Consider the following 26,173-nt stretch of genomic DNA (forward strand, 5'->3'; position numbering starts at 1 on the left):
CAGAGGTACTTTCTGTAAATTGTCTCCACTTCACCAAGGTCTACAAAATAAATTTCTTACAAATCACATCCTTCTTCAGCTGGAAGATCCCCCAAATGCAGCGTAACTGTTGTTCTGCTGGTTTCACGACTATCGACTTTCTACATACGTCTTAAGCCTGCTGGCAGTGTTAGGATGGATGGAGGCCAGGTTGCCGAAGGCGCCATAGAACTTCTTTGCTATGCAGATCATAGGCAACAGTGTTGCTTCTGTAGCTGATCTGTTTTTGTCTTTGCATCCAGACACATTCACCTGCCCCTAATTCTGTTAGTGCCATAGATGTATACTCCTTTGATTCCCAATCTCCACATGACAATTTTCTCCTTTCAGAGACACCTATGACAAGTTTTCTTTTATAATCTTGCAATATTGTTCATCTTCAACAATAGTTCTGCAATCTGAACATCCAGAATAGGGCTTAAGATTTCAGGAATGGCAAAGTTCTCAAGTCTATTATCTGTATTCCCATGCTCATTTTTTTCTAAGATTTTACTTACTTGAGAGAGAGTGCGCACATGCACACGAGAGCAAGGAGAGAGAAAGTGGGAGAGAGAGAGAGAGAGAATCCTCATACAGACGCCCCACTGAGTGTGAAGCCTGACACGGGGCTCAATCCCACAGCTCCAAGATCATGACCTGAGCCAAAATCAAGAGTTGGATGCTCAACTGCTTGAGCCACCCAAGTGCCCCTGTATTCCTGTGCTCATTTTCATTTGACTATATGGGTTGCATCTGGTCTTCAGTGGACATAGAATTTCAAAATCCTCTGGTTTTCAATACCTCCTATCTGCTCTGTACTTTCTTCTAAGGGACCATCTTGCCAGAGAATGTCAGCTTGGGCAAGGAAATGCTCAGGTTGCCACAAGGCCCTCAGATGCTGATTGATCCATGTCTGATATACCTATCTACCTGCCACTGTCTAATATAAAGCAGGCACCAGGGAAATGTTTGGGAAGAAAACAGATCGACTGCTCAAGGCTATGAGATCCCATTTCAACAGACTGGCTCTAATTCCAATCAATTATGATTTTAGGCAACTTCAAATTTCTCTAACCAGCCCCCAATTCTTTTCTGGGGTCTGGGGGAAAGTGTGATCTTTACCAACATCACATGCAAAAGACCAAAAATTAGCTTTCTGTACACCAGAATATTAGTAGAGCTCTAAAAACAACAACATGCATGTTGGGGGCTAGGCTGGGTCAGGCCTTTGCTATTCATATATACATAGTGAGTTTCTCCATAGGCCCTGATGTGTGGTAGGAACAACACCCACAGAAATTCAACCTAAGAGAGAATATGTACAAACATTAGCAACAGAATAAAATATCCTACGTTCTGGAAGTGGAAAGGAAATCCAGGACTGTTGGGACAGAGGGCCTTAAAATGAAAAAGCCTGCTGTATATGATGGAGAGCTAGGATATGGTTTTATACCTTCAAGGTCAGCCCATGCTCCAAACTAAGAGAACACAGTAAACCTAAAATAAGACTACATTATGAAAAACTTATAATACACTGTACCTATGGAAGATGAACCAGACAAAAATATACATTACTTGCATATATATATATATATATGCACACAAATACATGCACCCCACACAGAAAGTTATTTAGGAATTACTGGAAGTTGAAAATCGGGGTGTTTCACGTTAAAAGAAAGTTAGCCCCCATGGGTACACAATCTAGAGGGAAAAGACAGTGGACATCAAAGAGCAGAACAAAGGGAGAGAATGGAAAATACCAAAAGCACCATTTATAAAGTTTCTGTCACTAAGAAAACTTCTAATACATCCTGGAGAAATTTCCATCAAACACAGCTACAATAACAACTGTTTGGGGATGCTCAGTGGTTGAGCATCTGCCTTCGGCTCAGGGTGTGATCCTGGGGTCCTGACATCGAGTCCTGCAATGGGCTCCCTGCAAGGTGCCTGCTTCTCCCTCTGTCTGGGTCTCTCTGCCTCTCTCTGTCTCTCTCATGAATAGAGGAAAGGGAAAAGAAAAGGGAGAAAAGAAGAAAGAAAAGAAAGAGAACTAATGAACAAACGAACGAACGATTTGGTGCTTCAAAGTTGGCTACTTCATCAACCCCATCCACTGGCACCACCAGGTTAACAAGATATCACTGTAATGGCTTGTCCACATCAACATAACCCTAACACCACCAACATCAAAACAAGTCCACACATAACCTCTCCTCTAGTGCAGCTTCCTGAGCAGGGCTGTATTCAGGGAACCCAGTAACATTCACCATGAACACAGCCGGCCTCACGCTGCTCCAGGTGCTGGCACCATCTGTGCACAGACTGCAAGGAGTGAGACAGGAGCACCTGCTTATGAGACCCGTCAACCACCAATGATTATTAGAAGGTCAATGCTGATCACCAGATATTTTTAAACAGCAAGGAGTCACCTTCTTGCCCTGACTAGCTAGTTGGAGGTGGCCACCCTCTGGCCACTGTATGCCTCCTGTAAGAAGAGGATTTGTCCAGAGACACTGGCTGCCCATGTCATTCTTCACAGAACTGCCCAGCACAGATTCTAGTGGGCATCCAGAACTGGACCCACATCTCAGATAGCAAAGATCTTTGCTCAAATTATCAAGAACTTAAAGCAAGGTTGACAGTTAAAATTAAGTACATTACTCATTTAGGAAGGGCCACAGAGTGACGGCTCAACCTAAAGAAGGAAACGTGAAAGCAGCCCCCTGGGAACTGAAGCTAGTTATGGCACAGCAGCCTGGAGCTGACCCTACCACCCGGCAGTCCCAGTGCTGGGAACACTGGAAAGAAGGAAGGATTCCTACTCTGCACATAAGGAAAAGGAGACCCAGCAGTAACTGACTGACTTGTTCAAGGCCCCTGACTCCGTGGTGAGCCAGGGTTCAAACCCCAGCCCACCCAACCTCTGACCCCAGTGCTTAGTCTACCATGCCATGGGCTACTCTCCAGAGCTGGCAGCAATCAGGACGATGATACCAGTGCCAGAATGCACAGGCTTGCAGGCAACTGATCAATTCCAAGTGGAAGATTAAGTCGCCTGAAAATAAGCATCAAAGATGCACTGCCAATTCTTGGCAACTCTGGTAACTAAGCAATCACCAAAATATTTAATATCACGTCAAGGATGCTTTTTCATCACACATAAGAATTTAAACTCCCTAAGAGGAAAGAAATAGAATTCTGAGATTTTTTTTTTTTTAGTAACAAGTGTATTTGTTTCCAAAATAAACATCCCAGACATCACAGAGTATGGGAAAAATAATTCCCCATGTGGTGGGAACCTTCCCCACTGCACACACACCCAGTGCGCTAAGTACCCAACAGCTCTGCACAGTGCAGAGTGGCGCCTGGGAAATGCATCTGCTCTCGACGCTGACACATTCCAAGGAATTCCTTCCCGATGATGAGCAACATTTTCCCCTGTGTCAGCCAGCAAGCTTCACACTCTAACACATGGCTTTGAAAGATATCTGTATTAAAACCTTTGCCCAAAAGGAGCAAAGCCACAGCTGCAACAGGACCATATTTGAAGTAACTACATTCCACCAACTAGGAGAAACTTGTGAATGATAAAATATAAATGATGCCAGTATAATAATGACAGTAAATGTAAGAGTATTGTGCTATACAATAGCACAATAACAACAGCACAGTACCAGAGCAGAGTAATGATAGCTACACAATTGGAAAGGTGAATATACAGGATTCAGATGGGCAGAAATCAGTACACTGTCTTTGTGGTCCACATGTGAACAAAATGTGGCCATGGCGAAGTCTTTCAATCAGGTCATCTAACCCTCTACAGAATTAAGATTTGGCCTTTTTGAAAGCTGTCATTTCATGCTGGAACTCTGCCTCTGGACAGCTTCTCACTCTGTCAGAAATGATGACTGCAAAGCAGAGGCAAGCAGGATCCATTTAGGACTTACCAACTAATAAGGCCACAGGAAAAACCAAACAGAAAAGATTAGTATTTTTCCACTTGAAAAGTTAATTAACATTAAAATTCTTTTTTTAAAAAAAAGATTTTATTTATTTATTCCTGAGAGACTCCCAGAGAGAAAGAGAGAGAGAGAGAGAGAGAGAGAGAGAGGCAGAGACACAGGCACAGGCAGAGGGCAAAGCAAGCTCCATGCAGGGAGCCTGACGTGGGACTTGATCCCTGGTCTCCAGGATCATGCCCTGGGCTGAAGGCAGCGCTAAACTGCTGAGCCACCCCGACTACCCTAAAGTGTTTTGATTTTATCATTTCTATATTCTTCCCACTACTAACAGCAACATAATCAAAACATAGCTACAGTTTCAAATAATCTTCCTAGAACAAAATGAAACTCTATCACTTTGCCATGACAGAAGTCTAATCTGTACAAGTGAAAATTCTGAATCTGAGAATGTGTTTAAACGTGCATGGTTTTGATACTTTCCCTCTCTTACAGTCCCCAAACATGTAAAGTCCTCCTGGCACAATTCCTCAAGAAAGTGATACACGTCCACTGCTTACAAGTCACAGCTTACACCTCCCTCTGGTCTTTCCTCTGGGAGCACTGCTGACCCCAGAAGAGCCAAAGAAACCAGGCACAGGCACTAGCCCATCCTAGATCACAGATTCTACATCATGTGCAGACAGAAAAAGCTTTACAGAACGTAGAATGTGTACAACAGGGTCAGAGAATCTTCAAAAATTACTTGGATTAAAGTAAAATTGCCAGCAGAGAAAAATACAAAACATACTGCTTCTTCCTACCTCTTTGGATTCCTTTATGAAGTAAGCTCCAGCCACTCTTGTCTACCATGTCCACATCAGCCTTGTGGCTAACCAGCGTGGTGGCAATACTCTCTAGTCGTCGTGACAGGGCTAGATCTAAAGCAAGGTCTCCATTATGGTCCACTTCATTCAGCTTCCCAGGGAGCTGCAGAGATATATCTGTAAATTAGCACCCAGCCAATAGATAATACAACTTATTTTAATCTCTCCCAGCTGGACTCTTACATATCATCTTTTTATAAAAATACCAAATTACAGTGCTAGAACACTGTATACTCTCCAAATGCCACTGGATTCACAAACTTCTCTCAGGCCTCCTTGAACACATGTCTTTCAGGGAACACAGAATTAATGGGGATCACAGAGCAGACACCAACACCGTGGAAGACAATGAGGGCCACAAGGGAAATGCAGATAGTGCTATAGGAACACAAAGGCCAGGTTAGAGGGTCAGAGCCCAAAGGGAGACAGCTAACGTTTTCATAAAAGACTATGGCTTAATATCTAATTCCCGACACAACGTGATGTCTCCCTAGGTACTGGACACCCAGTCTAAAGCACATTATGTTCCCATATGTCAAGAGCAACTGTATTTCTTCACTGGGCAGTGCAGTCAGCAGAATAATAGCCCCTAAAGATGTCCATGTCCTAACTTACAGAACATGTGCCGCCATCCACAACATAAGGGACTTTGCTGGTGTCATTAAGGTTAAGGACCTTGAGGGAACACATCCTGGATTATCCGGGAGGGACCCATCTGTCTAATCATATGTGTCCTTAAAAGTAAAAGAGGGAAGCAGAAGGAAGCAGAAGAGCAGAGAGATGTGACACGAGGATTTGAGACGCCATCCCTGGCTCAGAAGAGGGAAGAAGTCGTGGCCTCCAGAGGCCAAAAAGGGCCCCCAGCCTAGAGTCAGCAAGAAAATGGGGTTACTAGGCCTATAACCACAAAGAGGTAAATTCTGCCTGCACACCAAATGAACAGTAAACAGATTCTCTCCTACAACCTCCAGAAAAGAACACAGCCTGCCGACACCTGAACTGTGGACAGGTGATGGCTGCACTGGACTTCCAACCTACAACACTGTACAGTAATACATGTGCTTTTAGCCACTAGGTTTGTGACAATTTTTTTATAGCAGCAAAAGAAAACTAAAGCAGAATTTGGTACCTGGCAGCTGGGTACTACTCCAACAATGACCTAAATACATGGAAGTGGCTTTGGAAATGGCCAACAGGCAGAAGCTGGAAGGATTTTGAGGAGCATAATGGAAACAGCTCAGACAGCCCTGAACAAACAAGGCGTAGACAGATGTGCCTTAGAAGACCGTGCTGGTGACAGCTTAGGGGCAGTTAGGACATTTTAGAGAAAAACAAGCCATGTATGGTTTTGGGGAAAAGCAGTTACAGTACCTGTGAGTCCATCTCAATTAGATAGAGGAAGACCACATCCTCTCTCTCTACTTTGATCGCCTTATGTAACGGGTACTCAGTCTTGGACTTGATCATTTTGTACAACAGCTGAGCACTCATGCTACTGAAGTCCTCCTTGCGCAGGTCATCCTGAGGACAGAAGGACAATGAAAAGGGAGCAGATCCTACACACCAACAGTAACAAGAGATGTTCATGAAGAAGCCCTGAGAACGTGTCTGGCCCTACTAGACAGGGCTCAGCACAAAGAAGGTGAAACAGGAAGGGGGAAGTAACCTGCTCAGGTTTGCACAGGAAGGAACACAAAGCCAGGAACCAAGCCTGTGCTGTCCACAGCAGCCCTGCTGTGCCTTCGGAGGCAGTAAAGCACCACTGACACCCAGCAAGGACGCCACTAGGAGCCCTCTGTCAGGCGATGGGGTCGTTAGCCCCACAAAGATGGCAGCTGCAGAGCTAATCATAACTTTCAGGGGTGAGGCCCCCCCAGTCAGAGGGTCTTCACTACTGCAAATCTCTATCTATCCTAAAGCACCACACCTGTTTTGATTCTTTACAATCCAATTCTTCTGGACATCTTTTCTCACAATGTTGTTAAGTACCAAAGTTTGCTATAAAACTGGGCTATAAAACACAGCACTAGGTATGATTTTTTTCTAAATGCAAATACTGTTCTTTAAGACAAACAATTCCGCAGGACAGCAAATCGAGACTTAATGATGGTCTCCACACACCGCAGAGAACGTGGAAAGACCCGGGCTTGTGGGCAGCTTCTGTGGATGGAGCGTACAGGCAGCTATTTCTTGACCTGAGCTACCTCTACCTCTCTATTCTGAAATTAGAATGAGATGTTTAGAGCCTCAGCAATCTCAAATGTCATCTAATACAAGTAAGAGCCGAGAGGTAACTTTCCATAGAAGCAGGCCTCAGCTCAGGTCTCCAGCTAGCCATGAGGGTGCTTTGCTCACACCCCTCAATCTCTCACTCACCCAGTGACTGGCAATAATTTCTGCACAATAGTTCATGAGAGTGCTGGCACTCAGTTCCTCTGCGGTCTGATAGAAGCGAATACAGTTCCTGACGTTCACCAGAGACATAACACTCTTCTCACATCTGCAAGAGAATATTAATGATGAATGGTGTCATTAGGACAAATAGATTCGTAAGTGAACAAACCAAAGCTGTAATCTGTGTACTGGCTGTCTATGTCCAATAACACTAACATACAAGGTTACACAGAGGAGTTAGGAATAAGTACAGCTGACCTATCATATTTTAAAAGTATAAGAATTGCATTATATAGCACATTGACCATTCTGGTCAGAATCAAAATAACCTCTAAATAAACACATTAAGCATAACCCCCCACTGCCTTATAAGTAATTCCATGAAACTCACAGGTTTATTATACATAGGTGCTGGCAAAATCAAACACACAATAGGTCAAATTCACTCCTTTTATATTTAACTGTACAGGACATATGTACAATTCCTATCAGCACAGTTCTGTAATGCCACCAGTGAGGCCTCAAATTAGCTTCAAGCAGGAGGCTCTGTGTATGCCTCAATAAATTAGTTTGCCTGAAACATTCTCCCAAAGCTGAACCGCACGATATGTGCATTATCACTCAATAAAACTGACTTTTGAAAGTCCACCTAGAAAATGTATAGAGCCAACTGAATTTCACACAGTAAACCCATAGCATGTACACGGTATACACACAGTACACCCACAGTATACACACAGTACACCCGCAGTATACACACAGTACACCCACGGTATACACACAGTACACCCCCACTACACCTGAAGCACACCAACAGTACACCTACAGTGTACAATGCACATGTCCCTAACTTATTATTGAGTATGCTAACACAGAAAAATCAGCTCCATGGACGTCCAAAAAGTCTGCTTACAAGCATCACCACAAGACTCTCCCATGCACTGATAAGAAGGCACCCATTATGTCAGACAGGCAACCAGGTCCCTGCTGGCACAAAGCCAACCCACACCCTAGCCTAGGAGATGCAGCCCTGGGACTGGGGGAAAGGAGGCAAGTAGCACAGTCCTTCCACTCCCGTGTCTGCACATCTCCGTACAAATGAGGCTCACCTCTAAAGCATCACAGAGACCTGGCAGCCTACTATTGCTTCATCTGTCCTGCAACACCCACAGAAACCCTTTTCTGATCCTAAGGGCAGAATCAGCACTGACAACACTGAGCTGTGAGGTAAAAAAGACCTGAATGGAGATCCACTGAACTGTCTGTGCCCTGTGTCCTGTTCCATGTAGTAAACACAGTGCTCTTGTTCAGAGGGTCAGAGTATCTGTGTGCATTTTCCCAGGTAAAGGAAAGCTAAGTGAACTACACACAGTATTTGGTACATACCTGTTATGCTCACCAGTTTGAGGGCCTTCTCAAGGCAGCAGCCTCGTTTATAACCAAAATGGACTGGTTTCAGTACTACAGTAAGAAAATATGATCATCTAGCAGATAATTCTGAGTTTTTACAGGTGAGGGGTAGCACACAGAGTTGGAGAGAGGCCACTGATGCAGGAGAGAGAAGGGGAAGAAGGACGGAAGTGTTAACAAAGACCAGAGAAGAACAAAAGAACAAACCTCCCAAGCCTCACCAATGAGACCTTGGGGGGAGTGGGGGCAGCAACAGCTTTGCCATCCTTTCTCCATCCAGCAATAAACGCTGGCACCTATTTTATTCCAAGACTGATGCTTAAGTTCTTTGTTTCTAAGCAACACAGGTGAGGTGGTGTGAAGAAGCATCTCCCACAGGGCACTTATAAATCAAAGTGTTACAGTATCACAGTGAGTTACTGTACTGAGCAACACCATCTGAGCAACCTTCCCCCAAGTGATTGTGACCTGCTATGAAATCAGAGCGTTTGGGAGAAGAGTCTTCTGCTTAAATGCGTGGAAATTCTCAATTTTACAATGACAGATACCCATGAACAGCTGTCCTAACGTCCTACCTAAGGGACTACTGATTCATATCTGCGGAGAAGCTTTGCTAAGCACTCTTACAGACAAATCCCCTTCTTTCTACTACCAAATGACATCTGTACAAAGATACTCAAATGTGTTTCATGAAGACAGATGTTTTGTTACAACTGGCAGACACTTCATTTTCACCTACCTCTGGGGTTCCCAGAATGCCATTTATGATTTCAAAATGGTTTGCATAACATAAAATCAAACTTACCTTTACATAAAAGACCATGTCATCTCATTTAAAAATTCAGATTCTCAGTTCTTCTCTTTCAAAAGTAGCAGGACAGACTAACTTTCTTTTGGAGGAATTTTGGTTTTGTTTCTTTGAAAAATTTTATTTATTTATTTATTTATTCATTCATTCATTCATTCATTCATTCATGAGAGATACAGAGAGAGGCACAGACATAGGCAGAGGGAGAAGCAGGCTCCATGCAGGGAGCCTGATGTTGGACTCGATCCTAGGACCCAGGAATCACGCCCTGAGCTGAAGGCAGATGCCCAACCACTGAGACACCCAGGTATCCTAGGAATTTTGTTAATACATGTTTTAATTTTAGAGCACTAAAAGGATATAAATGGACAAAACAATTTTCAAAGTATAAAATCCAGAATATATTAAGCATCTCACAAATTTCTGTCTAGTTTCAGTATTACTCTGATGTGCATGAATAGGAGGTGTGGAAAAGATACTTGACAGGAGAAACAATAAAACATTAGCAGTGGCTGAATTACAAATGACCCAGGGACTTTTCTTTGTATTATTCTATATTTTCTAAATGCTATACGCTGAGCTTGTATTTCTACAATTAATTACAATCTAGTTAATTGTCAATTTTTAGCATATACTATTAATTCTCTTTAAAAAAAAAAAAAATCAAGGCTCCTGGGTGGATCAGTTGGTGAAGCTTCTTTCTGCCTTTGGCTCAGGTCATGATCTCAGCTTCCTGGGCTGGAGCCCCAACCTCAGACTCCCAGCTCGGCAGGGAGTCTGCCTCTGCACCCCGGCTTGTGTTCTCTCTCTCTGTGCCAAATAAATAAATAATTTTTTTAAATCATCTTTCTGATAATACTTACCAAAAAAACCTTCCTTTTCATCAAAGTGGTGATAGCATTCCCAAACCTCCGAGATCCCGACATTACAAACATAAGCAATACCTGCTTCATACTGACCTGCACACATTTATGACAGCTTACTACCTCAGACATGTGATTCTTCCTGCACACAGCAGTGGGCACTCTGTACTCTGTGACCCTTTAAAAGTTGACATTTGGGGGATCCCTGGGTGGCTCAACAGTTTAGTGCCTGCCTTTGGCCCAGGGTGTGATCCTGGAGTCCCGGGATCGAGTCCCACATTGAGCTCCCTGCAGGGAGCCTGCTTCTCCCACTGCCTGTGTCTCTGCCTCTCTTTCTCTGTGTCTCTCATGAATAAATAAATAAAATCTAAATGAATGAATGCATGAATGAATGAATGAATGAATGAATGAATAAATAAATAAATAAATAAATAAATAAATAAATAAATAAATAAATAATAAACACATAAAAAGTTGACATTTGACCCCACCCCCACCCGGACTCCTGGGTATCTCCCAGCCCTGCTCTCACCAAAGCCACAAAAGAGACAGATAACAACTTAATGTTGACATCCAACAATACAAAATTGAGCACCTGGTAATGCTGATGGTTAAGGGCCTACCCAGTCAATAAGCAAACATTTTAATTAAAGAATCCATTACACAGATTACAATTACCTATACTACTCTTAACCCAGGGCATTTTTATCAAAGCAATTTAATTTACAAGCAAGTCTGTCAAGGCCAATGGAAAAAAGCTCAGGAAATCTGGGGAAAAAAGATACAAATCATATTCAATCTAATTAAAATCATTCTCAATTCACTCTCAGATGGCTCAAATACTCACCCAAACAAACCAGAGTTCACTTCAAGGCCTCCATAGTCAAGTCAGCTTTGCTAACCAAGTACTAGATATGCCTACATACCTCAGACCTGTTGGGGTTTTTTGCGTTTTTGGTTTTAGATATTAAAAATACATTCAAGCTGATGTTAACCCTAGAGCATTAAGAGGAACCTGTGTGCTCATTCATGTGGTGCATGGCAGGCTCCGTGAACAGCAGCCCCAAAGTGGTGGCAGCAAGCAGCTCTGGGCTCTAAGGGCAACACAACAGCAGGTGGAGCACTGCCTGAAGGCCATTCCTGTAGCACCCAAGGTGATACGAAAGATAACTAAATGATGTACGTCCCACCAACCAATCTGACTACCAAAGGCCACAAGCCAAACATAAATCAAGGGCATGACATCATCTCGATGACATTTTGTTCTCTGTTGCTCTGGAAGGCCAACTTGGAAAAGCAAAAGAGAAAATGCAATATAAAAAAAACAGAGCAGACTATCTCCTTCAGAACCTAAAAAGCAGTAACAAATGAAGCAAAAGCTCAGAAACACTGTCTATGAAACCTACTGAGCCATACTCTTGTGTATTAATTCAAGCATTATTGAGTTTCTAGCAAAAACAATATGACCAAGGACTTCACCCAAGTACATATATCACATAAGTAGAATAAATGTCACAGGAAGTGGTATTGGAGGGAAAGCTGAGAGTTTGGACACTATAATCTGCTGTATTAGCTCATATTCAGTTATCAGCTCACACTATTATGTAATCTCAGGTTAGAAAAAAAATCAGTGAAAGAAAAGAGAATAACTAAAAACTGTGGCAAAATTTAGCTTACAAAATAACAAAGCATGGGAGATAAAATGATCTCCACACTGCCTTTAAAAGAACACCTTGCAAAAGTTATTTACATTAGCAGAAGCAGCTGTTTTCCCAGAGCTTGGCATAATTAAAGCTCAGCCACCACCATGTGAGGTGCTTGAATAGATGTGCTGTGACTTGCCTCTCCCTGAGGAGCTGGAGCTGAAACCGATTAGCCAGCTTCATCAGCTCAGTCAGGAATACGTCATCTTCTCTGAACTCCAGCTCATCTGTGTAGATCCAGCGGAGCATCGTCCTGGTCACCTCAGGGTTAGCATCTGCTTATGAAAAGAGAGACACTGAAAACAAAGCACCAATAATACACTTACGCCTGTTTGAGGATTCCTAAAACTTCAGACTAATAAATTCTGGTACCCGCAACTCAAATATCATGCAGCCATTAAAAATGGCAATTAATGCTTTTCTGGGCAGCATCTGACTTCAGAAAAATGTTAAAGTTTTGCAAAGGGTGGTAAGTAAGAGAAGCAAACTACTCAAGACGTAAGTCAAGGAGCACCTGGGTGCTCAGTAGGTCGAGTGTCTGACTTTTTATTTCAGCTCAAGTCATAATCTCAGAGTCATGAGATTAAACCCCACATCAGCATGGAGCCTGCTTAAGATTCTCGCTCTCCCTCTCCCCATCCCCTTCCCTCCTTACCTTTCTCTCTTTAAAAGAAAAAAGATGTAAATCAAATAAATTGGGGGGAAACATTCTAAATATATGACAGAGTTTATATTCCAATAAAAAGATCTTACAAACACACATGAAAACATGGATAACCAATGGGCAACAGATATAAATGGTAATTCCCAAGGATAAATAAAAAGGTTCAGTAAACCTTACCAGTAACTACAAACACAAATTTAAACTAGAATACATTTTTTGTCTGAAAGATTCCTAAAAAGTACACCAATTATATGTGCAGAATATTAGTCTAATAACTGAGCAAATACAGAGAAACATATATATTAAGACAGTCAACACAGTATTATTTTTAAAAATAAAAACTGGAACAAAAATCTTGAGAGTACAATACTGGTAAGCTAATAATTATAGTATATACTCACACTGGAAAGTTTTGTATCAATTAAAGTTATTTAGATCTCAATAATCAACCTAAAAAGATATGTACTACATATCAGGTTCTTAAAAAGGCTAAAAATACATGTATTAAATGATCTCATTTTTTGGAGATGTATATGTGTGTATACACATGTGTATCAGTATGTATACACACACACGCACACCGTTGTGTCTGTCTCTTGTCCAAGTACTAACGAGGCCCAACCCTGCTTAGCCCAACCCTGCTTAGCTAAGTTTCTGATCTGTCCTATCAGATAAGACTGAAGACATTCAGGGTGCTATGGCCGTAAGATTATCAGTCTTTTTTTTTTTTTAAGTAATCTCTACACTCTACACCCAGTCATGAGTTTGAGCCCCAAACAAAGTCAAGAGTCAAGAGTCACATGCTCCATGGAATAAGCCAACCAGGTGCACCTATCTACTGAGACACTGGAAGAATAAACCCTAAAATTAACCCTAGTAGGATCTATAACTAACTTTTCTTTGGGCTAATTTTTTATTTCCCTGATTTTGCTTGCTTTTCTTTTTTTTTTTTTTTTTTTGAAAGGAGGAGGGCAGACGCTGAAGGAGAGAGTGAATCTTAAGCAGGCTCCACATCCAGTGTGGAGCCTGATATGGGGCTGAATCTCAGGACCCCGGGATCATGACATGAGTTGAAACTAAGAGTGGGATGCCTGACTGATTGAGCCACCCAGGCGCCCCTGATTATGTTTTAAAATTTGGCTGCTTTCCTTTAAAAACCCTCCCTCAATTGTCCAAATCAATAAACCTGACAACTGATAAACTAAAACCTAAATAATTTTCTTAACCATAATTAGCAGGGATTTTCTGGGAGCCCTCAAACTTTCAAATGAAGTTCAAGTGATCTCCAAGCATTCCACTCATGCCTTGACTCTTCCCTTAGTCTACAAAATACACTGAAAATAAATTCATTTTGAGAGTCCGACCAAGCAGCCATGGTACAAGGTAGGCAGAGCACTAAGCCAGCAGAAGGGGGTGTGATTCCAACCGCACACTTTTAAATGAATCAGGCAGTCTCTATTGCATCCCATCTACTTACACAAGTGGCTATTCAAGTCAAAGGAGCCTGTAAAAGCAGGAGGAGACGCAGAGGAGCAGACTCTGAGAAGTGAAAGCAGTGGCCTCCACGACCTGTACGGCATACCTGCTTCTAGAGGCAGTCACCCTTCACTAGGGCCGGCACACAAGCTGATCAAAGTCTGTGACTGTAGGGACCACAAGAGAAAGAACACCCCAACTTCTGATGTCACCACAGTCTAGGTGCCCACAGCCACACTTGGTAGAGAACTTGAGATCTTTTATGTAGCCAGTTTTGTTGTTGTTTTGATTTTAAATAAACGTTTTATAAGCCATTTGGAAAGAATGAGAATAAATTTAGTAGGCAATTAGCCATTAAATGAAGCATACTGAGGAAATTAATTTCCTTACCTAAATCCTGTACTTAATCAGTAAAACACTGAGAAAAGTGTTCTGAATATCTTACTATGACTCTGGTTTAACTGAATTGTCTGCAAGTTTCCAACAATTTTTTCTTCATTTATTTTAGTTTTTGATTCATAAAATTAAAAAACTGTGATAAATAGCATCTTTCAAAAGTAAAAGCAGAGTACTTGGGCCAGAAGATGGCAGAAGAGTAGGGTCCCCAAGTCACCTGTCCCCACCAAATTACCTAGATAACCCTCAAATCATCCTGAAAATCTACTAATTCGGCCTGAGATTTAAAAAGAGAACAGCTGAAAGGCTACAGTGAGAAGAGTTCACGCTTCTATCAAGGTAGGAAGACACTTCTATCAAGGTAGGAAGACGGGGGGGGGGGGGGGGGGGGGATAAAGAAACAAAAGGCATCCAAGGGGGAGGGGCCCACGAGGAGCCAGGCTAAGGCCCAGGCGAGTGCCCCCAGGACAGGAAAGCACCATCCCAGAGAAGCAGGAGCTTCACCAATCTTCCCTGGCAGAAAGGCGCTCCCAGGGAGTTAGAGCAGGACACCAGGAGAGCAGGGATGCCCTCAGGCTCCCTGGGACACTAACAGACACCTGCGCCCCGGGGAGAGTGCGCCAAGCTCCCTAAAGGGCTGGAGCGTGCCCATGGCTGGACCCTGGAACAAGGAGCAGCTCGGAGGGGGAGGGGCTCTGGCGGAGGCTCCACGCAGAGGGGGCTGCGCGGCCTGGAGCACGAATGCAACAGTGCAGGCCCCCCCGACAGGCAGAGTCCAGGAGGGCACAGAACAGCAAGGACACTCCTGCCCCAAGCTGAGCAGATCAGCGGCCCCAACCCCGGAGCATCCAGGCCCCTGCAGACTGAGAGCTCCATAGTTACTGTGGGAGCTGAATCCAGGGCTCCAGAGCTGGCCACCGCCACTGTGGTTGTTCCTCCTGGGGCCTCACAGGGTAAACAACCCCCACTGAGCCTCAAGGTGGCCTCACCACATAAACAGGATGAACATGACTCACTGAGCTCTACACCAGGCAGGGGGCAGAGCAGCTCCCCCAAGTGCTAACACCTGAAAATTAGCACAACAAGCCCCTCCCCCAGAAGACCAGCTAAACGGGCAGGGGAAAAACAAATTATTGACCAAGCATCGCTGGAAAGTTCCAGAGGAAGTCAAGGGACTTACAGTATACAGAATCAGAGGATATTCCCCTGTGTTTTTTGTTTTCTTGGTTTGTTTTTTTTTTTTTTTTTTTTTTTTGCTTTTTGATTTGTTTCCTTACCCCACCCCTTTTTTTCCTTTCTTTCTTTTTCTCTTTTCTTTCTTTTTTTTCCTTTTTCTTTTTTCTTTTCTTTCTCTTTTCTTTCCTTCTTTCTCTCCTCTCTTTTTCTCCTCTTCCCAATACAACTTGTTTTTGGCTACTCTGCACTGAGCAAAATGACTAGAAGGAAAACCTCACCTCAAAAGAATCAGAAACAGTACTCTCTCCCAGAGTTACAAAATTTGGATTGCAATTCAATGTCAGAAATCCAATTCTGAAGCACTATTATAAAGCTACTGGTGGCTCTAGAAAAAAGCATAAAGGACTCAGGAGACTTCATGACTGCAGAATTTAGATCTAATCAGGCAGAAATTAAAAATCAATTGAATGAGATGCAATCCAAACCAGAAGTCCTAATGACGATGGTTAACAAGCTGGAAGAACGAGTGAGTGACATAGAAGACAAGTTGATGGCAAAGAGGGAAACTGAGGAAAAAGAGACAAACAATCAAAAGACCATGAGGATAGACTAAGGGAAATAAACGACAGCCTGAGGAAGAAAAACCTACGTTTAATTGGGGTTCCCGAGGGTGCCGAAAGGGCCAGAGGGCCAGAATATGTATTTGAACAAATCATAGCTGAAAAGTTTCCTAATCTGGGAAGGGAAACAGGCATTCAGATCCAGGAAATAGAGAGATCCCCCCCTAAAATCAATAAAAACCGTTCAACACTTGGAAATTTAATAGTTAAGCTTGCAAATTCCAAAGATAAAGAGAAGATCCTTAAAGCAGCAAGAGACAAGAAATCCCTGACTTTTATGGGGAGGAGTATTAGGGTAACAGCAGACCTCTCCACAGAGACCTGGCAGGCCAGAAAGGACTGACAGGATATATTCAGGGTCCTAAATGAGAAAAACATGCAACCAAGAATACTTTATCCAGCAAGGCTCTCATTCAGAATGGAAGGAGAGATAAAGAGCTTCCAAGACAGGCAGGAACTGAAAGAATATGTGACCTCCAAACCAGCTCTGCAAGAAATTTTAAGGGGGACTCTCAAAATTCCCCTTTAAGAAGAAGTCCAATGGAACAATCCACAAAAACAGGGACTGAATAGATATCATGATGACACTAAACTCATATCTTTCAATACTAACTTTGAACGTGAACGGGCTTAATGACCCCATCGAAAGGCGCAGGGTGTCAGACTGGATAAAAAAGCAGGACTCATCTATTTGCTGTCTACAAGAGACTCATTTTAGACAGAAGGACACCTACAGCCTGAAAATAAAAGGTTGGAGAACCATTTACCATTTAAATGGCCCTCAAAAGAAAGCAGGAGTAGCCATCCTTAGATCAGATAAACTAAAATTTACCCCGAAGACTGTAGTGAGAGATGAAGAGGGACACTATATCATACTTAAAGGATATATCCAAAAAGAGGACTTAACAATCCTCAATATATATGCCCCGAATGTGGGAACTGACAAATATATCAATCAATTAATAACCAAACTTAAGACATACTTAGATAATAATACACTTATACTTGGTGACTTCAATCTAGCACTTTCTACACTCGATAGGTCTTCTAAACACAACATCTCCAAAGAAACGAGAGCTTTAAATGATACACTGGACCAGATGGATTTCACAGATATCTACAGAACTTTATATCCAAACTCAACGGAATACACATTCTTCTCCAGTGCACATGGAACTTTCTCCAGAATAGACCACATACTGGGTCACAAATCAGGTCTTAACCAATACCAAAAGACTGGGATCGTCCCCTGCATATTCTCAGACCATAATGCCTTGAAATTAGAACTAAATCACAACAAGAAGTTTGGAAGGACTTCAAACACATGGAGGTTAAGGACCATCTAGCTAAAAGATGAAAGGGTCAACCAGGAAATTAAGGAAGAATTAAAAAGCTTCATGGAAACTAATGAGAATGAAGATAGAACCGTTCAGAATCTTTAGCATACAGCAAAAGCAGTCCTGAGGGGGAAGTACATCGCAATACAAGCATCCATCCAAAAACTGGAAAGACCTCAAATACAAAAGCTGACCTTACACCTAAAGGAGCTAGAGAAAAAACAGCAAATAGATCCTACACACCCAGCAGAAGAAGAGAGTTAATAAAGATTCGAGCAGAACTCAACGAAATCGAGGCCAGAAGAACTGTGGAACAGATCAACAAAACCAGGAGTTGGTTCCTTGAAACAATTAAGAAGACATATAAACCAATAGCCAGCCTTATTAAAAAGAAGACAGAGAAGACTCAAATTCATAAAATCATGAATGAGAAAGGAGAGATCACTACCAACATCAAGGAAATACAAACGATTTTAAAAACGTATTATGAACAGCTATACGCCAATAAATTAGGCAATCTAGAAGAAATGGACGCATTTCTGGAAAGCCACAAATTACCAAAACTGGATCAGGAAGAAATAGAAAACCTGAACAGGCCATTAACCAGGGAGGAAATTGAAGCAGTCATCAAAAACCTCCCAAGACACAAAAGTCCAGGGCCAGATGGCTTCCCTGGGGAATTCTAGCAAACGTTTAAAGAAGAAACCATACCTATTCTACTAAAGCTGTTTGGAAAGATAGAAAGAGATGGAGTACTTCCAAATTCATTCTATGAGGCCACCATCACCTTAATTCCAAAACCAGACAAGACCCCACCAAAAAGGAGAATTATAGACCAATATCCCTGATGAACATGGATGCAAAAATTCTCAACAAGATACTAGCCAATTGGATCCAACAGTACATTAAGAAAATATTCACCATGACCAAGTAGGATTTATCCCCGGGACACAAGGCTGGTTCAACACCCATAAAACAATCAATGTGATTCATCATATCAGCAAGAGAAAAACCAAGAACCATATGATCCTCTCATTAGATGCAGAGAAAGCATTTGACAAAATACAGCATCCATTCCTGATCAAAACTCTTCAGAGTGTAGGGATAGAGGGAACATTCCTCGACATCTTAAAAGCCATCTACAAAAAGCCCACAGCAAATATCATTCTCAATGGGGAAGCACTGGGAGCCTTTCCCCTAAGATCAGGAACAAGACAGGGATGTCCACTCTCACCACAGCTCTTCAACATAGTACTGGAAGTCCTAGCCTCAGCAATAGACAATAAAAAGACATTAAAGGCATTCAAATTGGCAAAGAAGAAGTCAAACTCTCCCTCTTCACCAATGACATGATACTCTACGTAGAAAACCCAAAAGCCTCCACCCCAAGATTGCTAGAACTCATACAGCAATTTGGTAGTGTGGCAGGATACAAAATCAATGCCCAGAAGTCAGTGGCATTTCTATACATGAACAGTGAGACTGAAAGCAGAGAAATTAAGGAGTCAATCCCATTTACAACTGCACCCAAAAGCATAAGTTACCTAGGAATAAACCTAACCAAAGAGGTAAAGGATCTATACCCTAAAAATTATAGAACACTTCTGAAAGAAATTGAGGAAGACACAAAGAGATGGAAAAATATTCCATGCTCATGGATTGGCAGAATTAATATTGTGAAAATGTCAGTGTTACCCAGGGCAATTTACACGTTTAATGCAATCCCTATCAAAATACCATGGACTTTCTTCAGAGAGTTAGAACAAATTATTTTAAGATTTGTGTGGAATCAGAAAAGACCCCGAATAGCCAGGGAAATTTTAAAAAAGAAAACCATAGTTGAGGGCCTCACAATGCCAGATTTCAGGTTGTACTACAAAAAGCTGTGGTCATCAAGACAGTGTGGTACTGGCACAAAAACAGACACATAGATCAATGGAACAGAATAGAGAATCCGGAAGTGGACCCTCAACTTTATGGTCAACTAATATTTGATAAAGGAGGAAAGACTATCCACTGGAAGAAAGACAGTCTCTTCAATAAATGGTGCTGGGAAAATTGGACATCCACATGCAGAAGAATGAAATTAGACCACTCTCTTGCACCATACACAACGATAAACTCAAAATGGATGAAAGATCTAAATGTGAGAGAAGGGATCCCTGGGTGGCGCAGCGGTTTGGCGCCTGCCTTTGGCCCAGGGCGCGATCCTGGAGACCCGGGATCGAATCCCACGTCGGGCTCCCAGTGCATGGAGCCTGCTTCTCCCTCTGCCTATGTCTCTGCCTCTCTCTCTCTCTCTCTCTCTCTCTCTGTGTGACTATCATAAATAAATTAATAAAAAAATTAAAAAGAAAATAAATGTGAGAGAAGATTCCATCAAAATCCTAGAGGAGAACACAGACAACATCCTTTTTGAACTTGGCCACAGTAACTTCTTGCAAGATACATCCACGAAGGCAAAAGAAACAAAAGCAAAAATGAACTATTGGGAATTCATCAAGATAAGAAGCTTTTGCACAGCAAAAGAAACAGTCAACAAAACTCAAAGACAACCTACAGAATGTGAGAAGATATTTGCAAATGACGTATCAGATAAAGGACTAGTTTCCAAGATCTATAAAGAACTTATTAAACTCAACACCAAAGAAACAAACAATCCAATCATGAAATGGGCAAAAGACATGAAGAGAAATCTCACAGAGGAAGACATGGATATGGCCAACATGCACATGAGAAAATGCTCTGCATCACTTGCCATCAGGGAAATACAAATCAAAACCACAAGGAGATACCACCTCACACCAGTGAGAATGGGGAAAATTAACAAGGCAGGAAACCACAAATGTTAGAGAGGATGTGGAGAAAAGGGAACCCTCTTACACTGTTGGTGGGAATGTGAAATGGTGCAGCCACTCTGGAAAACTGTGTGGAGGTTCCTCAAAGAGTTAAAAATAGACCTGCGCTACGACCCAGCAATTGCACTGCTGGGGATTTACCCCAAATATTCAGATGCAATGAAACGCCGGGACACCTGCACCCTGATGTTTATAGCAGCAATGTCCACAATAGCCAAACTGTGGAAGGAGCCTCGGTGTCCATAGAAAGATGAATGGATAAAGAAGATGTGGTCTATGTATACAATGGAATATTACTCAGCCATTAGAAACGACAAATACCCACCATTTGCTTCGACGTGGATGGACCTGGAGGGTACTATGCTGAGTGAAATAAGTCAATTGGAGAAGGACCAACATTATATGGTCTCATTCATTTGGGGAATATAAATAATAGTGAAAGGCAATAGAAGGGAAGGGAGAAGAAATGTGTGGGAAATATCAGAAAGGGAGACAGAACTTGAAGACTCCTAACTCTGGGAAACGAACTAGGGGTGATGGAAGGGGAGGAGGGCGGGGGGTAGGGGTGAAAGGATGACGGGCACTGAGGGGGGCACTTGACAGGATGAGCACTGGGTGTTATTCTGTATGTTGGCAAATTGAACACCAATAAAAAATAAATTTATTATTAAAAAAAAAAGTAAAAGCATCCTCTTTATTCATTTTAAGGATGCACCCTAACTTCTTGGAGATAAAAATAAACCCCAACTCATACTTCTAAATAATCCCTAAAGAAATTATAAAGGAATAAAATTTATTCCTTTATAAAGGAATAAAAGGACAGACATTGTATTTCTATCATGGCAGGGTAACAACCCATCCTATTTTAACTGATTATAGCTAAAAACTTTTGACAGAGCACCAAAAACAACTACCTAAGGATTCTGAAAAGTACACAAATGTAGCTGAATTATAGGGGGAGGGAAACTTGAGGAAGCAACCATACCCATTTTTGTTTCCCTATAGCTTTACCCTGAAGACAGACTCCAGTCAGGGATTCACACTGGTATGGTGACCATGCGGATGCCTAACCTCCTAGTAAAAACTCCATCTTCCTAGTCAGGTACACCAGGAAAATGGGTCCGTTCTGTGTATGAACCACACAGGCCTCAGGCTCACCTCTGAGCTACTCATGCATGGCAGAGTCTCCAGTCCAGCTTCAAGAACTGAAGTGATGTTTGAACCACTACCTACAGAAGGTGAATCAACTTCAGTCTGAACCTAAAGTTAGATCCAGTGTTTTCCAGAGGATGATGATATAGGACCCAGAGTCTACAAAACACAATCAGAATATCCAGAATACAATCCCAAATCATTTGACATAGGAAAAAAAAAAAAAAATCAGGAAAATATGACCATTTCTCAAGGCACAAGACAACATATTCTAACCCCAAGATGACCCACATATTGAATTTATCAAAGACATGGAAGCATCTGGTGTAACTATGCTCCAGAAAGTAAGGGAAAACACAGTTAAAATTTAAAAGACAGGGACACCTGGTGGCTCAGTGTGGTTGAGCATCTGCCTCAGCTCAGGTCGTGATCTGGGGGTCCTGGGATCAAGTCCCACATCGGGTTCCCTCCAGGGAGTCTGCTTCCCCCCCCCCCCCTCTCTCTCTGTTTCTCATGAATAAATAAAATCTTTAAAAATTTTTAAAAGATAGAAATTTTCAGCATATAAACCAGAAAAGGAACAAATGGAAGTATAGAATGAAAAATACAATATATGTAATTTGTTTTTCTATCAAAACAAATAGAAAATCGCAAATATTGGTAAGGATGTGAAGAAACTGGAACCCTGTGTACTGTTGGTAGAAATGTAAAATGACATAGTTCCTATGGAAAACAGTATGAGAGTTCCTCAAAAAATTAAAAATGGAATTATTATATGACCTAGCAATTCCACTTCTGGGTATGTATCCAAAAAACTGAAAGCAGGATCTTAAAGAAATACATGTACATGTACTCATGTTCACAGTAGCATTATTCACAATAGCCAAGAGGCGGAAACAACCCAAGTGTCCCTCAGTAGATGAATGGACAAATAGGATGTGGTATATACAAACAGTGGAATATTACTCAGCCTTAAAAAGGAAGGAAATTCTGGGCACCTGGGTGGCACAGTTGGCTAAGCATCTATCTGACTCTTGATTTTGACTCCAGTCATGACCTCAGGTTCTGGGATCAAGCCCCACAGGCTCTGAGCACAGGGCCCAGTCTGCTTGAGAAATGCCTTCTCTCCCTCTAGCTCTCCCCATCCTCAAATTAATAAGCAAATCCTTAAGGAAAAAAAAAAAAAGGAAGGACATTCTGACACTTGTTACAACACGAATGAACCCTAAAGATGCTGTGTTAAGTGAAATAAGCCAAACACAAAAAGGCAAATCCTGTATGATTTCACTTATAATAGGTAATTAAAGTTGTCAAATTCATAGAAACCGGAAGTAAAATTGTAGTTGTCAGGAACTAGACACAGGGAGAAATGTGGAGTTATTTAATGGGTATGGAGTTTCAGTTTTGCAAAATTAGAAAGTTCTGGAGATAGGCTGACAGTAATGTGAATATACTTAACACTACTAAACACTTAGAAATGTTTAAGATGGTAAATTTTAAATTTTAAGTATCTTTTACTATGATTAAAAATTTTTAAATAAAAATAAAAGTCTTGAAAGCAACTAGAGAAAAATGACCACTACATACAGGCAAGATTCCCATGACTGCAGATTTCTCATCAGAAACCACAGAGGCCAGAACAAAGTGGAACAACATTTTTAAAGTTCCTTTAGAAAGGGGAGCTGTCAACTCAGTGTCTATATCCAGGGAAAATATCCTTAGACACAAGGAAAAAATGAAGACACCCTCAGATGAGGGAAAAGAATCTCACTAACAGACTTTGTAAGAACTACGAAAGGAAGTTCTTCAGGATTAAAAGAAATGATACCAGAGGGAAACATGGATCTTGACAAATGAAGGGACAACCCAAGAAAAAGAATTATCTGAGTAAATATAAATGACTTCTTAATCCTGCTGAGTTTAAGTGTGTACAACTGTGAAGAGTGGGATTTTCAATGTATGTACTTGGAACATGTGTGACAGCTATATCATAAAGGTCTGTGGTAGAAGTGTGAACAGCACTACATGGGTTGCAAAGGTTTTTACATTTTACATGATGTAGTACAAATAGACCACAGACTACAAATAGACTATAACTACTCTATCAAAAGTGAGGGGCATATATATATATATATTGCAGTCCCTAAAGTAGTTCTCAACCAGGGCCAATTTTGCCCCCAAGGGACCTCTCAATGTCCAGTAATACTTCTGGTTGTCAAAACTGGGGGAGTGCTATTGGCATTTAAAGGGTAAACGCCCTGCAATGCACAGCTCCCATAACAAAGAATTAAAGAGTCCAAAATATCAACAATGCTGAAGTGGACAAACTTTGCCCTAGATTAATCAAACACGAAGCAATAATATAAACAGAAGTAGTCAAGAAGTCAGTAAATCTAAATGGAATACTTGCTCTCTCATGTTCTCTAAAAATAAATAAATCTTAAAAAGGGGGGAAGGGGGCAGCCCAGATGGCTCAGTGGTTTAGCACCGCCTTCAGCCCAGGGTGTGATCCTGGAGACCCCGGATCCAGTCCCACATCAGGATCCCTGCACTGAGTCTGCTTCTCCCTCTGCCTGTGTCTGTTCCCCTCTCTCTCTTTCTCTCTCTCTCTTTATGTGTGTCTCTCATGAATAAATAAATGAAATCTCTAAAAAAAAAAAAAAAAAATGTGTGGGGAGGCCCCTGATTGGCACAGTTAAGCCATTAATTCTTGATTTTGGCTCGGGTTGTGATCTCAGTGTAGAGAAATCAATCCCCACGTGGAAGTCTGAGTTCAGCATGGAGTCTGCTAGAGACTCCCTCTCCTTCTCCCTCTGCCCCTTTCCCCTGTGCACAATCTCTCACTCTAAAAATAAATAAATCTTTTTTTAAAAAGACTTTATTTATTTGACAGGGAGAGAGAGCATAAGCAAGGGGAGTGGCAGAGGGAGAGAGAGAAGCAGACTCCTCACCGAGCAGGGAGCCTGACACAGAGCTCAGTTCCAGGACCCTGAGATCATGACCTGAACTGAAGGCATTTGCTCAACCAATTGAGCCACCCAGGTGCCCCTAAAAATAAATAAATCTTTTTAAAAATTCTAAATGGAATACTAAATATCCAAATTATCCAAAAGAAGGCAAGAAAATGAGAACTCCAGAAAAAAGCTGGGACAAACAAATAAGATGATAGGCTTCATCGTAAAAATAATCACATTAAATACTGGTGGTCTAAGCACTCCACCTAAAAAGAAGAGATAAAACTGCAGGACCTCATTATGTGCTGCCAACAAGGGACACATTTAAAAAAATACAGGTAAGATAAATGTAAACAAATACAAAAAACATATATACCCTGCAAATATTAAGGAGACCAGAGTAACTACCTCATGTCAGACACAGACTTCAAGACACAGAATATTACCAGAAATAAATATTACCATTTCAAAATGATAAAAGCCACACTTCATCAGGAAGTCATAATAAACATATAAGTGCATAATGACAAGGCCCAAAATATATGAAGCAAACATGAACAGAAGAAGGGAGATATTGACAATCCTGAAACCAGAGGCAACATTCACACCCATCTTCAAGGCACTAACAGAACTGGACAGAAAAGAAAAAGAAACTATACAGAAAGTCTGAACAATATTATCAAACACCTAAAAAGGACTATCTCCAAAAACTGTAGAACACACTTTCTTCTCATGAGCACTAATGTTCGCCAAGATAGACCATATGCTGAGCCACAGAACAAACCTCAATAAATTTAAAAAGGATCAAAACCATATAAAGTATGTTACTTGACAATAACAGAATTAAATTACAAATCAGGGACACCTGGGGGGTTCAGTGGTTGAACGTCTGCCTTCGGCTCAGGGCATGATCCCAGGGTCCCAGGATCGAGTCCCACATTGGGCTCCCCGTAGGGAGCCTGCTTCTCCCTCTGCCTGTGTCTCTGCTTCTCTCTCTGTGTTTCTCATGAATAAATAAATAAAATCTTAAAAAAAAAAATTAGAAATTACTCCTGGGCACCTGGGTGGCTCTGCTGGTTAGGTGTTAAACTCTGGGTTTTGGTTCAGGTCATGATCTCAGGGCGGAGAGATGGAGACCTGTGTCAGGCTCTGCGCTGGGCGGATATTGTTTTATTTTTTTTTTAATTAATTTTTATTGGTGTTCAATTTACCAACATACAGAAAAACACCCAGTGCTCATCCTGTCAAGTGTCCACCTCAGTGCCCATATTGTTTTAGATGCTCTCTCTCCTTCCCTCTCTCCCTCTGTCCCTCCCACCCTCCATTCTGTGCATGCCTGCACTCTCCCTCCAAAAATAAAAAAAGGAAAGAAGGAAAGAAATTAGTCATGCTAAAATATCTAGGAAAACTCCAAGTATCTGGAAACTAAGCAACATACTTCCAAATAATTCATGGGTTAAAGAAATGACAAAGAAAATTAGAACATACCCTGAACCCAAAGACAACATATCAGAAT

The 26,173-nt window shown here is 41.7% G+C and overlaps 1 protein-coding gene across 4 annotated transcripts in view; it reads right to left on the reverse strand.

Annotated features, from left to right (window-relative positions):
- ANKFY1 (ankyrin repeat and FYVE domain containing 1) overlaps window positions 1-26,173 on the reverse strand; it is an 82,780-nt gene that overhangs the window by 28,970 nt on the left and 27,637 nt on the right. For all 4 annotated transcript variants that reach the window (XR_011995859.1, XR_011995858.1, XM_072729965.1 and 1 more), the window contains exons 4-7: window positions 12,164-12,299; window positions 7,223-7,346; window positions 6,218-6,367; window positions 4,784-4,949 (exon numbers count right to left, since the gene is read on the reverse strand). Coding sequence is in view for 2 of the 4 variants with exons in the window: in XM_072729965.1 (XP_072586066.1) it covers window positions 4,784-4,949; window positions 6,218-6,367; window positions 7,223-7,346; window positions 12,164-12,299 (576 nt within the window). In the remaining 2 variants the exon portion in view is untranslated. The remainder of the gene's footprint in view (window positions 1-4,783; window positions 4,950-6,217; window positions 6,368-7,222; window positions 7,347-12,163; window positions 12,300-26,173) is intronic.

Source organism: Vulpes vulpes, chromosome 12, assembly GCF_048418805.1.
Source record: "Vulpes vulpes isolate BD-2025 chromosome 12, VulVul3, whole genome shotgun sequence".
NCBI classification, from domain to species: Eukaryota; Metazoa; Chordata; class Mammalia; order Carnivora; family Canidae; genus Vulpes; species Vulpes vulpes.